Source organism: Gossypium hirsutum, chromosome A08 (genome assembly GCF_007990345.1).
Source record: "Gossypium hirsutum isolate 1008001.06 chromosome A08, Gossypium_hirsutum_v2.1, whole genome shotgun sequence".
In the NCBI taxonomy this organism is placed as follows: Eukaryota; Viridiplantae; Streptophyta; class Magnoliopsida; order Malvales; family Malvaceae; genus Gossypium; species Gossypium hirsutum.
In genome coordinates, this window is record NC_053431.1 from 125,328,550 (window position 1) to 125,343,420 (window position 14,871).

General features: G+C 26.6%; 1 protein-coding gene across 3 annotated transcripts; it reads left to right on the forward strand.

The window, feature by feature from the left end:
- The first annotated feature begins 4,184 nt into the window (after positions 1–4,184).
- On the forward strand, positions 4,185–9,890 carry LOC107909139 (SUN domain-containing protein 3). 3 transcript variants are annotated; one of them, XM_016836577.2, is made up of 5 exons: positions 4,185–4,400; positions 5,018–5,204; positions 6,570–7,843; positions 7,933–8,018; positions 9,621–9,890. In XM_016836577.2, the coding sequence occupies exons 2-5, from the start codon at positions 5,045–5,047 to the stop codon at positions 9,868–9,870; spliced, it is 1,770 nt and encodes a 589-aa protein (XP_016692066.2). In that variant the 5' UTR covers positions 4,185–4,400; positions 5,018–5,044; the 3' UTR covers positions 9,871–9,890. The 3 variants fall into 3 exon arrangements, with proteins under 3 accessions (XP_016692066.2, XP_016692068.2, XP_016692067.2); XM_016836579.2 differs by lacking the exon at positions 9,621–9,890 and adding an exon at positions 8,594–9,609; XM_016836578.2 differs by having other exon boundaries at positions 4,187–4,400; positions 5,051–5,204.
- Positions 9,891–14,871: the final 4,981 nt, after the last annotated feature.

Genomic DNA, 14,871 nt, shown 5'->3' on the forward strand with positions numbered 1-14,871 from the left:
GATACAAAAATAATTAAATAAACAACTGAAAATTAATAAAATATTAAAATTTATAATCACGTGATGCCGAGATGATTAACAGTCAGTATCATAACCGAAATTTAAAAAAAAAATAGAACTACATTCGATTAAATTAAAATAAAAAATTTAAAATTGCAATTATAACATATTACAGGGACTTACATTATTTGACTTTTTTTTTAAATATGGCCAGCTATTTATTAATTAATTTATTCATCGTATGTCCGTTGCTTTGTCAATAATTATGCTAAAGTTTGAACGCATTAAAAACTATATAATTATTTATTATTAATCATTAACATTTTCGACCGACTTCCAGAATTTCTTATGATTCAATATAATTAATACTTTAAGGAATGTGCAAGTTGTGTACCATTGAAGAAAGGTTTGATGTAAGTTAAATCTTTGCTAAAGCTTAATGTTTGACTTTTAATTCACAAATATTTTTTAAAATTAGATAAATATTAAATTTATATATAAACTTTGATTAAATATGAAATTTGATATATAAACTTTAATTTGGTGTAATTATATATATGAAACTTAAATTATGATTCATACGTATATATGAAACTTTGGTTTCGATTCAATTATGTACATTTAAAAAAAGAATTAATGCATACATTTATTTTCATACCAAATTAATATATTTATTTGCATATGCAATACATCAATGTCACATTATGCTACTTCGATAATATTTTTAGTAATTTGTGAAAATTAAACCAAATCAAAATTTAATATATAATGATGTTAATTATTAATAAAAAAATTAATGATTGTTGATAAAAATAAAAAAAATGTAAATTAAAAAGATGAGTGTGAAAATGTAAAATGTTTTTGCAAATATTAAATTACTCATATAACTCTCTTAATATATATATATTTGTAAATTTATTTTTGTGTTATTTTGAGTTCATGTTCAATTAATTCGTGATATCAACTCAATTAATAATTTTAATGCACCGGATTACATGAGTAGAGGAGATAGTGCCTTTTAGTCCATTTGAAATATATGAAAATATAAGTTAGTATAATTATAAAATTACACTTCATCTCTCAAATTTATGATTATCTTTGTCCTGATGCAATTTTTTTACTTCACCCTACAAATTAGTAACTCAACTCGAATAATAACTCAACTTGAACTAACTTACTAATCATAACAATTTTTTTTTAAAAAACCCATATATAAATTACATGTGATAAAACTCGAATTTAAATATTGAGTCTTGAACTTCAATTTTATTAACAATCAATCAAGGTGGAGTAAGAATTAAGGTGAAGGGTAATTTTTTTAGACAAACTATACTTAAAGTCACTAAACTATTAATAAATTTATATTTTAGTCACACAATTTTAAAAAAGTTACAAAATAGTTACTAAACTATTCAAAGAATTTCATTTAGATCACTAGACTGTTAAACTTGTTGTATGAGCTTCTCTGTTCACACTACTTACATCAATTCAAAGCCTTTCTTTTCTTTTCTACAATTAAGGCTTTTTCCATGAAACAATTTTAAATGTCATGAATTTTTGAATCAAAATCCAAACAAATTTCTTCTGCAATTTTTGACACTAACTGTCAAACCGACTTGAATATAATATATATTTTTTGTACTCGTTGATGGGTATTGATTCACGTATCGATTGTCACTTGAAGATCGCTAGTTAAACTTTGAAAAAAAACCTAAACAATCTAGTAAATTAAAAAAAACTTTTAAATATTTTAATTACTTAAATAAAAAATTTCAAATAATTTTATAATTTTTTTAAAATTAAATATTTCAAACTTTACGTTGTTTTTTTTCTTTTAACAAACAAACAAACAATTCTTTTTAATAGTGTAGGTGGTGATGATGATAGCTTACACCACATCCATTTTGGTAATTCTTTTAAGGAAAGGATGAGTTGAAATACGTGTATATTTGTCATCTTCAATTCCATATCACAAATATTCGTAAACCCACGATATGATTGATTGCTCTTCTACTTTTTCAACTAAACCCAACACAACTCACCAACTCAATACAATTTTATTTTATTGAAATTACAAATAAATTTTTATATAATATGTCGAGGCGAAATTCAATGGGGAATCCCGAAAATCGGATATTAAAATTAAATTATATTTTTATAATTTTTAAAGCATTAAATTTCATCTATAAAATCTTAAAAATATTTTAAAATATAACTTTGTTGAACATTAAATAGCATTGAAATTTGGATTTATTTGATTTTTTTGTAATAGTATAATGGTTAAATTGATCCATTTAATAGTAGAGGGACTCGTTTGATCTGATCCCAATAATAAAAAATCTACTAGGTACATTCACCTCTAAAACAAATTACCTTTTCTTTAAAGTCAATTTTACCATCAGTCATTGTATTTATACATAAGTTACAGATTTAGTCTTTATATTTTAATTTGGTCAAATTTAATCATTGTATTTTTCGAAATGGTGATTTTTAGTCCATATATTTTTTCATAATTTTAAAATTTCAATCTTGACCCAAATTATAGCAGTTAAACCCATTTTGGTTAAATTTTGCTATTAGTCCTGCATTATATGTAAAGTTGTATATTTAGTTTATATTTTCTAATTTGATCGTTCTTAGTCCCTATGTTTTGAATTTTGAATTTTGATATTGATGCAAATGATAGAAATTAAACCCAATAATTTATATTTTTTTAATAATATGTGAAAATAGTAAACTAATATAACATTCAATGGGTGCTAATATGTTTACCGCATATGACTTTCGAAATAACAAAACTTAATTTAAGAAATTTACCAGTTACCATTTGATTAAGATTAAATTTAAAAAATTTAAAAATGCAATTATTAAATCTACCATATAAGTCTAAAAAGCAGGATTTTTTTTTTTAAGAAAAACAAGCCAACGTTAAATAAATTGCCCGTTATTATTCAAATTTCAAGTAACAATTTTTTATTGAATAATATTCATATATGTTTTAATTCTAGAATCTTCAAAACTACAGAGAAACACTTTTCATTTAAAAAAAGAGTTACCAGTTATTAATATTTGTTTTCAAAATTATTATCACACGTTTTCAAATTCCGCACAAATTTCTATAATAAAATTTTACCAAAAATTTAAATTGTATAACTTAAATTATTAAAATATCAAAGTTTATATAAATTTATAAAATATTTTTAAAATTATTTATACATATATTAATATAAATTTTTACTTAGTTTAACACCACGAGTTAAAAAAAGAAAATATAAATATTATAAAAGAAAGTTCAATCAAAATTATAATTATTAACCTAATTATTAAAATTTCGGAGTTCTAAATTTTAGCAAATAACTAACCCTAATATAATCATCCATATAAAAGTTTGTATTTTAATTTATCTTTTTAAATATAAATAAAATAATTCTAGATATTATAATATATGTTTTTAATAGATTATAGACTTAACTATAAAATTAACCCTCAAATTATATAGTTTTTCTTATTTAAGTAATTAAAGAATTTTTTAAATAAAATATATTACTTAAATTATCAAATTCGTCTCATTTTGCCATAAAATATAATATCAACTAATAAAAAATAACAGGTGGCATGATTTTCTTAGATGCCGTACACTTTTTGGGTAAAATGAAACGGAATTAATATGATTTAGGCTACTTTCACATTTAAACCTAGATTATAATATGCTTAAAAAATGCAACAAGACCCTTATACTCTTCATATGTTTTAAATTTAGTTATTTATCTTTTTAAAATTTAAAATTTAAGTTCAATTGTCAATATTATTAAAATTATTCTATTAAATTAAGTAATGTAACACTTTGAAATTAAAAAAAAACTCACTTAATAGATATGTAACAAAAATTTGACATTGTAATTAAAATTGAATTTAGTAGAAGAATTTAAATATTTTTCACAATTAGACCTGAATTTTAAAATCTGAAATATAAAAAACTAAATTTCTTAAAATAAAAAGGACTAAATCCAAATATATGAATAATACATAGACTTGAAGCATATTTTAACCTTATAATATATCTAAAGGAATAGAAATCGTTTGATTTTAAAAAAAAAAAAAGTCTAAGCTGTAATGCCGTTACCAAAGTGGACATAATAATAAAAAATAAATTAAAACGGCGATGGGACAAGAGAAAACGCGGACCATTGCCATAACTACGCCGTTTCGTTGCTCTCTTTTGTTTACTTCCCCACGACACTTTCCTTCGTGCTTTTATAGTCTCTATACATTCTCTTTTATTTCAATTTTCAATTTCGACAAATGATTTCTTTATTTTTTATTTTATTTTCATTTTTTAATTTCCCAATAACCGATTATTATTAATCTTATTGTTCTCTTCACCCTGTATACATTTTCAGGTGATTTGATTTGCATTTTTTGGCTTATGATTTTATTTTTTATTAATTAATATTTATGCTCTGTTATTTGTTAGATCTTTGATGATTGTAAGATTGGATCTAAACCGTGCAATTCGAGTTTCTAAGAATTTATTTTTCAACTAAATTCATTTGGATTTTCTCTGGTTATTGAATGATTTATGGTGTTTGGTTATGGCTGAGAAAATTGCTGAAATGAAAAAAAAAATAAGAAGAATAAATAATGTTTTGATTTGTATATGGAAATTCAAATTCAAATCAAGTCGGTGTTGCTCTATTTGTCCTTTTTTTTTTCTTTTACAATAGTATAATTTTATTTTGGGATGTGAATATGATTGCCTTACGGAAGAATCATTGATGTCGTTTGCGATTATTGATAAATTTCGTGGTTGCTGATGTGAAAAATGGATGTCCATTTTTAGATTCGGTTTTTTTTTTAAATATCGGGTCGGTGATTGAAATTTGAATTTGAAGCAATCATTTTCTTCCCCCTTATTTGGTTTCTGTTGACTTGTTTAAGTCCTTTTGCTCAATCTACAAGTTGTAGTATATGATTGCCTATTGGTTCTCATCGACACTTTTTGTTTTTTATATTGAAGTCTGCGGGCATACTGGATTGATGTGCTATGCAGATATCACGTACAGCTCTTCTGAGAAGAAGAGCTTTGGATGGAGTTATGTCTGTAAGGAGTCGCTTCTACAAGGTTTCTCTGTCTTTGGTTTTTGTTTTGTGGGGGCTTCTCTTTCTCTTTAGCTTGTGGCTTTGTCATGGTGATGGTTACACAGGTAATCTTTTCGGTCATTGTCCTCTTCAACTTAAATGTCATCTTCTCCGAACCAGAATTGTTATTGTTCTGTTTGCTTGTGTGCTTGTGTGGGTGTCAGTCTCGATTAGATCTCTTGTTCATACATGATTATTGTGCATGCATCGAGTTACTCTTTAATGTTTTTGGTTCATCATGGTGGATTAAATAGATGTGCAGATATTACTCTTAGATTAATCTTTGCTTGATTTGAAAGTGGAGTCTGTCCTCGCTACTCTCCTCTCTTTACACTATTTTAAGATTGTAATCGTTCTTTGAATCAGAAGGGGCATTTCTTATGCTATACTTTTGCTTCCTTTTTTTTTTTGTGTGTGTGATTATCGCAATAATCTGCCTTGAGTAGTTGGGTGCAAGTCATCTGGATCCTGGAAAGCAAATGATTACATTAGGAGAATGAAGGAGTGGATTTGAAAAAGTTTTAAATTAGAATGGCTTTACATCTTTGCTGAATTGCAATTAAACAGATAAATTGAAGAAGTGCAAGAAACTGAGGATAATATCATGATACAGTTTCACTAGTAATAATTCAATTAAGTTGCATCAAATACGTGAAGTAACATAATACTTAGAAGGGGAAAAATAAGAAGTGTTGGCACGGTTCCTTTCTGTTTTTCAGTTACCCCATGCTTGCCACTGCAGAGCATTTTAGCTCCAGTGCTGCTCTTCCTGTTTATGCTGAATGTTGTTGTCATTGCTGGTTCTCTTTGCCTTTAGACTTGACTTTGTTTATAAATTTAGTTGAACTTCAGAACATCAAGTTAATATATCTATGCTAGTTCTTCTGTTTTTATTCAAGTGTCTCTTCATCTTTCCTTTTTTAATCTGTCTGTGGTTAGTTGGTGGCTCATTTTAGAAAAAAATTATGGGCAAATGTTGAAGGTAATGTAATTCTTATTTCAAATGACTTATCTAGAATCGGAAGGAAGTTTTAAGCTATTACCCTTTCCCCGAGTTTTCTTAATCTGTATCTCAATTCAGTTTTATACTTTTTCTTTGCGTTGGAGCTTAAATACTTATTCCAATTGTCCTTGTCTTGAAACTTTGCTAATTTTTCAAGGTTTCAGCACTCTGATTCGTTAAATGTCCTATCATTTTGTTTGATTGTAGTGCTGAGAATTTAGGTATCTTTCATATTTCTAGTATTTGTCTCCTGGAGTGCATTTGTTACTGGTGTTTTCCTCTTAGTAGTACATGTGTTTACTTGGAGCATATTTTAACCAATTAGAAAAATTTAGGTCTTCTTCCCTATGTACTGTTTGATAATCTTTAATTGCTGGAGAGCATTTGCATGTCCTCTTACTAGTAGTAATCCTGTTATTTTATATAGGTGGATCTGTAGCATTTGGCTTATCAACAGGGGATGAAGCTAGGGTGGGAGACAATGAACATTCTGATTCTCCTGGCCAATGTTTGGCGGATGAATCTGGTTCTTTTTCTTCTCATGATGGTTTTTGTACAAATGGTGCTGAGATCACGGCTCTTCATGTTGATTCACCTGCAAGTGAAGAAGCTTGCAAAAATGATGTCTCTACTCATGAGCAACTTGATGCTGATAACTCGGTTGTTGATATAAAATCTGAAAACGGCTCTCCAAAGTCTGATAGACTGTCCCATTCTGTGCCTGTTGGTCTTGACGAATTCAAGAGCCGAGCATTCATTTCTAAAAGTAAATCTGGTACTGGTCAGGCAGGAATAACACATAGGTTGGAGCCTGGGGGTAAAGAATACAACTATGCCTCAGCTTCAAAAGGAGCAAAGGTCCTGGCATATAACAAGGAAGCAAAGGGTGCCTCTAATATCTTAGGCAGAGACGAGGACAAGTACCTCCGGAATCCTTGTTCTGCAGAAGAGAAATTTGTTGTTATAGAACTTTCAGAAGAAACTTTAGTAGACACCATTGTAATAGCAAATTTTGAACATTACTCCTCTAATTTGAAAGCATTTGAGTTGCTTGGGAGTTTGGTTTTTCCAACAGATGCTTGGATTAATCTGGGGAACTTTACTGCCACCAATGTGAAGCTTGATCAGAGATTTGTTCTTCAGGAACCGAAATGGGTTAGGTATTTGAAGTTAAACCTTCTGAGCCATTATGGTTCCGAGTTTTATTGTACACTAAGTGTTATTGAAGTGTATGGAGTGGATGCAGTGGAGAAGATGCTGGAGGATTTGATCTCTGTTCAGGATAATCCGTTTGGACCTGAGGATGGAGTACGTGATCAGAAACAACCGGCTTCACAAATGGAGTCCACTCAACGCGATGATATTAATCAAAATTCAAACAAGGAAATGGGATCTGAGCCACCAGTGGATCAATTAAATATGCAATTTGATGTTACTAGTAATGTTGTTCCCAATCCAATTGAAGAAATTCGGCATCAACAAGTTGGTAGAGTGCCTGGAGACAGTGTTCTAAAAATTTTGATGCAGAAAGTTCGAGCTTTAGACTTAAATTTATCTGTTTTGGAGCGGTATTTAGAAGATTTGAATTACAAGTATGGCAATATCTTTAAAGAATTCGACAAAGGTATCGGAGAAAAAGATAAAGTTCTAGAGAAAATTAAATCAAACATAAAAGATCTCACTGAAAGCCAGAATATCATTGTATGTGAAACTCTTAGTTGATTCAATAGTAGTTTTATTTATTTGAATCAGGTGCATTTGACTCTAATCATTTTGGTTTTCGTTTTCAGGCTAAACATGTTGCTGATATTGCTTCCTGGAAATCTCTGGTTTCTGTGCAGCTGGATACTTTAGTCAGAGACAATGCTGATCTCAGGTCAGTTCTATCTCTTAATGATAAATTTGCTCAAAATTCATTGCATTTTAGTTTGTTTAATGACTCTGTGGTATGATTTTACTATTTTAATTTTTTCCAAAAATGATGTGTACCAGTGATAACGTGTAGTTATTCACCAATAAGGTGCTGCACCTTGGTTGCTTCTCTACTAGTTTTGGGACAACATATAGTTAAAACATGATATTTTTTTCTTTGAATAACAGACAATTATAGCTGAATTAAAATGAAAGGAAACTTAAAACCGACAAAACCTTTAATAGGCAATTTCATCAATTTGGTTATGTTCGATCTCCTTTTGTAGCATTTGAAGTTTTTTTAACAGTGAGTGCATTCAAAATTTTACATCTATTATAAAAATATATTTGAAATAGTAAAACCTTTTTCTTGAATTCATACAAAACAGTTTCGGTTTATACTTTTAAGTAGTTATGATATAGAAAAACCAAAGTCAAACCAAATTTGTAATATCATGTATGATAACCAAGTATGATGGTTTTCTTGTTGTCTCTTCATTCTTTTGGGAATGAAACATTTATACTATGTTTGCTTGAAAGGAAAAATGGAGTGAAAGAAATGAGGGGGAGGGAGGAAGGGAAGTTATTTTTCCTTCATTGTATTTGGAAATAAAATAGAAGCAAAAGGAGGAGATTTGGGGTAAAGTTGTGATTAAAATTGTGGTGAATATGCCTAGCAGGCCCCTCTATTATAGGGATCAAATGAAATTAATCCCTCTACTATTAAATGGATCATTTTAATCCCTATACTATAAAAAAGAATCAAAGAAGGTTAAATTTCAACAAAGTTAGCATTTACTGTTTAACTCAGTTAATGTTTTGAAAAAAAATTATGATTCTGTAAATGAAATCTTTTGTTTGTAGTAATATTTCATGTCATTTTTTAAACCGTAATTGTTAACGCAGTTACAATTTGGCTTTATTTTGATTATTTTTAGTAGTACAATGATTAAATTAAATGAAGATAATTTGATCCAATCTCTATAATAGTAAAATTAAGCAGGTACTTTCACCTTAAAATTGCATTTATGCTCATGATTTTCATATCCATTCTTGTGCATCCATATAAACCATGTTCATAGGGCTATTTGCCTAAAATCTGTTCCATGCTGGTAAAAGTACCATGGAGGCCCCTGTATTAGAAGTCGGATTGCGTTTTGCCCCCTATAAGAAAAGGGACAAATTTGTCCCTATATGTTAGATCAAATAGCACCTTTTGTTAAAAATTCTATTTATTTTTGCTGTTAAAATTGGTCATTTACATCAACATGAAGTACACATAACACGCCACGTGTTACTGTTTGGTTATTCCATGAGTCATGTCAATTTTTAATATTACTAATGGATGAAAATTTTTAGCAGAAATGACGAATTTGCTCATTTTTTTAGTTGAGGGGGCAAAATGCAATCCAACTACTAATACAGGGGCCTCCATGTATATAGTTTTATTGCTAACTAAAAGTTGCATAGTTTTGAAAAATTGTTGGTCTATAAAATCTTTTTTGTGGGATTTTGGTGGGGGTTTTTATTTATGTCTAGACTGAAAATAATGGCCATTAAATTTCAGATGGGAAATCGAAAAAGTTTGGGAGAGGCAAACATCAATGGAGAACAAGTTCATGGCAGTATTTGTTGTAACGTTACTATTCGGATTATTTGCATTTGTGAGGCTATTGGTAGATATGTTGTTGAGCATTTTCAAGTCTTTTATTAGTGTTGAAACGTTGGAGAAGCCATGGAAATTTTGTTCCTCTAGTTATTCCTGGCTGCTTTTGCTATGCAGTTGTAGCATAATTCTTTTTATATTATCAATTTAATATAGAATTTTGTGGTGGCATTTTACATTTCCAATTTGGATTTTTTTTTTACTAAGTGCATGCATGTGCTTTGCAATTGATTTATAATTTAAACTTTTTTGAGAATTGTATATGTTAGTTTTTATTTCATTTTTAACTTTAGGGATACATGTAGATTATCTTTGGTAAAATGTGAATTTATTTACATAAATTTTGATTTGGTGCAATCATATATATGAAATTTAAATTGTGGTTCATATGTATGTATGAAATTTTAATTTTAATTTAATTGTACATATTTAAAAAGTAAAACATTTATTTTTATATTGGATCAATGTAATTATTTGTGTATATAATATATCAACGTAAAATGGTATTAATTCGACAATATTGTTAATGATTTGTGAAAATTAAATTAAATTAAAATTTTATGTATAACATCACATAAAATCAAACTTCATATATGATATTACATATACTAAATCAAATTCATTCCTTTCAGAGTCCCAAAGCCTTAATTTACTTCTTTGTATTAATTTAATTATCTATTTATCTATATTTGTACTAATTTATCTATGTTTGCTGTCGTAAGTTGACGTGCAAAATTATAAGGAAATTTTTTTTAACATATTGTAATGTAATATTTTCTATAAAATAAAACTCTTTTTTTGATAATGTTTCATTAATAATTATTTATATCTTTATAATTTATCAATTAAAAAAGTTATTAATTAAGTAATATTCTAACATATTTTTTTACATGGGTGCCAAGCTATTGTTTAGATATTAATTTTTTATTACATTTTAAAATATTTTAATTTAATCTAGATATTAGATTTTTTTGTTATATTTTATAATATTTTAATTGAATCCTTAATTTCAATATTGTATTATCCAGATCTTTTCATCAATCAATCATTAATTTAAATATTAAATGTCATATTGTAAATATGTGTGTATTTATTACGTGAATAGTTTGGATATGATATATTAACAAAAAAAAATTGTTATTAATATTTGGAAAAAAATATGTTATTTCTTGTTTTCCTTTAACATGTAAAATTCAAGCAATTTATATAATAGATATGCATATGTTTACAATTTAATTTATATATTTAAATATGTTTCACACCAATTTTGGGCTGACATGTGATGTGCAAAATAATAACAAATTTGATGGAAATATATTATCAATATAATAGTGATACTTTTGGAATCCAATTGAAATATTTTATAATTTAATGACCAATTTAAAAATTAACCCAATTCTTTAATGTGATAATTATACTTTAAAAATATCAATTTTTTCAATATCAAAAAATTATAGCGTAAACTACGCCTTAAGCTATTAGTAAGTTTATGTTTTAATCACTCAATTTAAAAAAAGTATAAAATGATCATTAAATTATTCGAACCTTTAATTTAAGTCATTGGATTGTGAAAACCGTTATTGTATGGTCTCCTCTATTTGTATCTTTACACCAACCGAAAACTCTCATTTTATTTTTTTCTACAGATCAGCTTTTCTATGAAACAATTTTGAATGTTGTAATTCTATGAACTAAAATCCAAGCAACTTTCTTCATTGATTTTCGACACTAACCATCGGAGCGATTTGGATCTAAGATATGTTCTTTTTCCTGGCGATGGCTATTGATCCACCATACCGATCATTAAGTTGTTACTTGAATCTCACTAGCCGGACTTTAAAAATAAACTTAACAACTCAGTTACTTAAATAAAAACTTTAGGATAATTCAATTGTTTAACTGAAAAATTTCAAATAACCCAATAATCGTATTGTAACCTTTTTAAATAAAATGACTAAAAAATTTAATAATAGTTTAGTGACTTTAAATGTAATTCACCCAAATTTACATGATCCGTTACCCCACCATTAAGAAAAATTCCATTTCTCTTGCGGCAACAAGATTGAGGTTGAAGTAAAGATTACCTGGCATAATGATTGAGATGACCCTCAAACTTTATAAAAAATGTCATTTTAGCTCTTTATTTAAATATTCGTTTATTTTTATTTTAAACTTTTTTATTTGTCAAATCACCTAAAAATAAATAGAAAAATTAATGTTATTAACTTTGTTAACATGGCAATGTCTACATGAAAATCTACATATATATCACGTCGATAATTAATTTATTTATTAAAAAATATTTTAATAATTTTTGTACGTTTTAAATATTTTTAAATTTTTATGTTTAAAAGATTAATTAATCGTCACGTGCATGCTACGTTAATAAATTTATTTTCTATCTATTTTAAGATAATTTAATAAATAATATAAATTTAAAAGTTAAAAATATGAAAAAGTTAAATTAATAACTAAAATAATATTTTTTTATAAAGGTGGAGATAGAGAAATTATTTCAAATATATTGTTTTGTTTTATTTATATTTAGGAAACAATTTTAAAAAAGATTCTCTTTGTTTTCAAGTGGTTCCAAATCTGGGTTAAAGCCAATCATGCCCGCAAGCGTCAAAGTCCAACCGGCCATCGCCGGATACTGCGTGAAAATGGCGGTTGAGAGGAAAGTTCTAGAAAAATTAAACTTTTTGAAATGGGTTTTTAATTTTCATGAGCCGAATAAAAATTTGATAGATTTTAATAAATTTGTAAAGAATTTAATATAGTCGATTGAGTTTTAGTTTGATTGATATGGACATTGTTGTTGATGTAGGAAGATGTGGGTTCGAATGCGCTAAAGTATATTATCCTCCAATTTATGTATGTCAAGTTTGGCATAAATTAATAATTTTAATTATTCGTTTTATGTAAAAAAAATCAATCCTTAATTATATTTTAATATAACTAATATTTTAGATCAATATGATAGATATATCTAATCGATTTAAAATTTTACGTATATGATAAGTATAAATATATTGTTAAATTTAACAGTTAATTTGTTAAAATATTAATTAAATAAAAATATGTAGAAGAATGTAAAATCACTTTAATTTCACACTAATATAAGTAAATCTCTGCTCTTATAATATTGTTATAAATTTAGTAATTTTAAGTAGTCTTTCTACCATTTGTAGTCTATCATAAACATTTATTGTCATGGGTTTAAATTTTATTATGATTAATTTTTTATTGATTTTTAAAAATATAAAAAAGGATAAAAATTTTTATAGTAATATAATTTACTTTATAGTTTATACATTAAAGATATTTTAATAATTTTTCAACTGAGTCAATATTTAATTAACTCGTGAAATCAACTGTATACATAAATATTTTTTAGGGATTGTTACTTGACATTTTTAATTATTTTTATTTCTCAATATATCTACGGAAGCAAACCCAATAACTAATACTACGTATTCTGTAAATCCATTAAGAGAGTAGATGCAAGCTACAAGTTTTAAAACTACTCTATATTTAGGACGAAGATTGAATCTTTAACCACAAATGAAGGTAGAAAAAGATTGAGGTTATGTAAATAATTATGAAATATGTTCCAATTGAGAACAAGCTATATTTAAAAACATTTTTTAAATAACAAAATAGATTTAAAAATAATTTTGTACTTTAAATAGACTTTTTATTGTTTTATATTTTAATATAATTTTGATTCCTTATATCATTTCAAAAATTATCGTGAAAATTTTTTATATATTAATTTTAAATTTTTAAGAACTATTTATATTCAAAATATTAATGTTTCTGGCCATCACCTAATTATTCATTGCCACGTCATTAACTCTAGTTAATGGTGTTAAATCAAAATAGCATGGCATGTTTTGACTATAGGATAGTTTAAAATGTGTTTAATTCACGATTTGGCGGTTTTTTTTTTCATTTTTTTATCTAAATATTTTTCTTAATTTGATATTTAAAAGTATGAATTTATTTTATTTTTGTTCCATTCTATAACTGCTGTTAAAAAATACATTAAATAATTTTGACCAATGAAAAAGTGTCACATGACATGTTTTAAACAATAAAAATATCACGTGACAATTAAGTTTGTTTAAAATAAAATATTAAATTTAAAAATAAAAATTATAATATTAAATATTTAAATATTAAAAACACTTTTGACTTTGATTGAATGTTGACCAATGTTGACTTACTGTTGATTGGCGTTGATCAACCATTAAACAATCTTGACAGATCATGTAACGCTATTGGAACATGTCATGTGATCAATTAATATTGGTCAATGGTCGATTAAAGTCAAAAGAGTTTGTTAATATTTAAATATTTAATATTATAATTATAATTTTTATTTTAAATAAACTTAATCAAAATATGTTACATGGTGCTTTTTCATTAGCCAATGTTGGCTAATGAATTTTTTTTAATTGTCGTTACAAAATAAATAAAAAAATTGGTACTTTAAATATTAATTTGAGAAAAAAAATTTAGGTACAAAAGTGGAAAAATAATAACACTTTAACTGCCAAAATGTGAGCTAAGCTTTTTAAAGCAACACATTAAATGAAATGTAAAATACACGAATTATTTAAGTATTATATTTCTACTAATTTATGGATTAACATAGAGTTCAAAGTAAATATTTGGGATAATGGCAAGTTTTACTCCTGCATTTTAATGAATTTGTCAATGTAGTACATGTACTTTCAATTTGTTCAATTTGGCACCCATATATATTTTTTCTTCCATCACTTTGGTATTTCAACTTAACGGTGTTAATTTCTGACACAAATTGACAGATGACCCAATATTATAATGAGATGTGGCGTAGTGAGCCACACCCAAAACTTTGAACGACTAATAAGAGGGACTTTTTAAAAAAATTCCCCTTTTTATTTATCAAAATCAAAATGAATTAAAAATAAATAACCAAAATATTTATAAAAAACTAATTATTCACTCTCCTTTTCTCTCATTCTCCGTCATAACTCTCCCATTGCAAATCGCCATGCAGAATCGCTACCTAGAAATCTCTTTTGAACTTGTACCATTACCATGGTTGTTTGAGTTAAATCGAAACGATCGATAGACTAATTGGATTGAGAACTGATCACAATAT

Coding starts and splice junctions, on each gene's coding strand:
- LOC107909139 (XM_016836577.2), top strand. CDS start 5,045: ATGCAGATATCACGTACAGCTCTTCTGAGAAGAAGAGCTTTGGATGGA. Junction 5,205..6,569: donor TCATGGTGATGGTTACACAG/GTAATCTTTTCG, acceptor TATTTTATATAG/GTGGATCTGTAGCATTTGGC. Junction 8,019..9,620: donor AGAGACAATGCTGATCTCAG/GTCAGTTCTATC, acceptor ATTAAATTTCAG/ATGGGAAATCGAAAAAGTTT.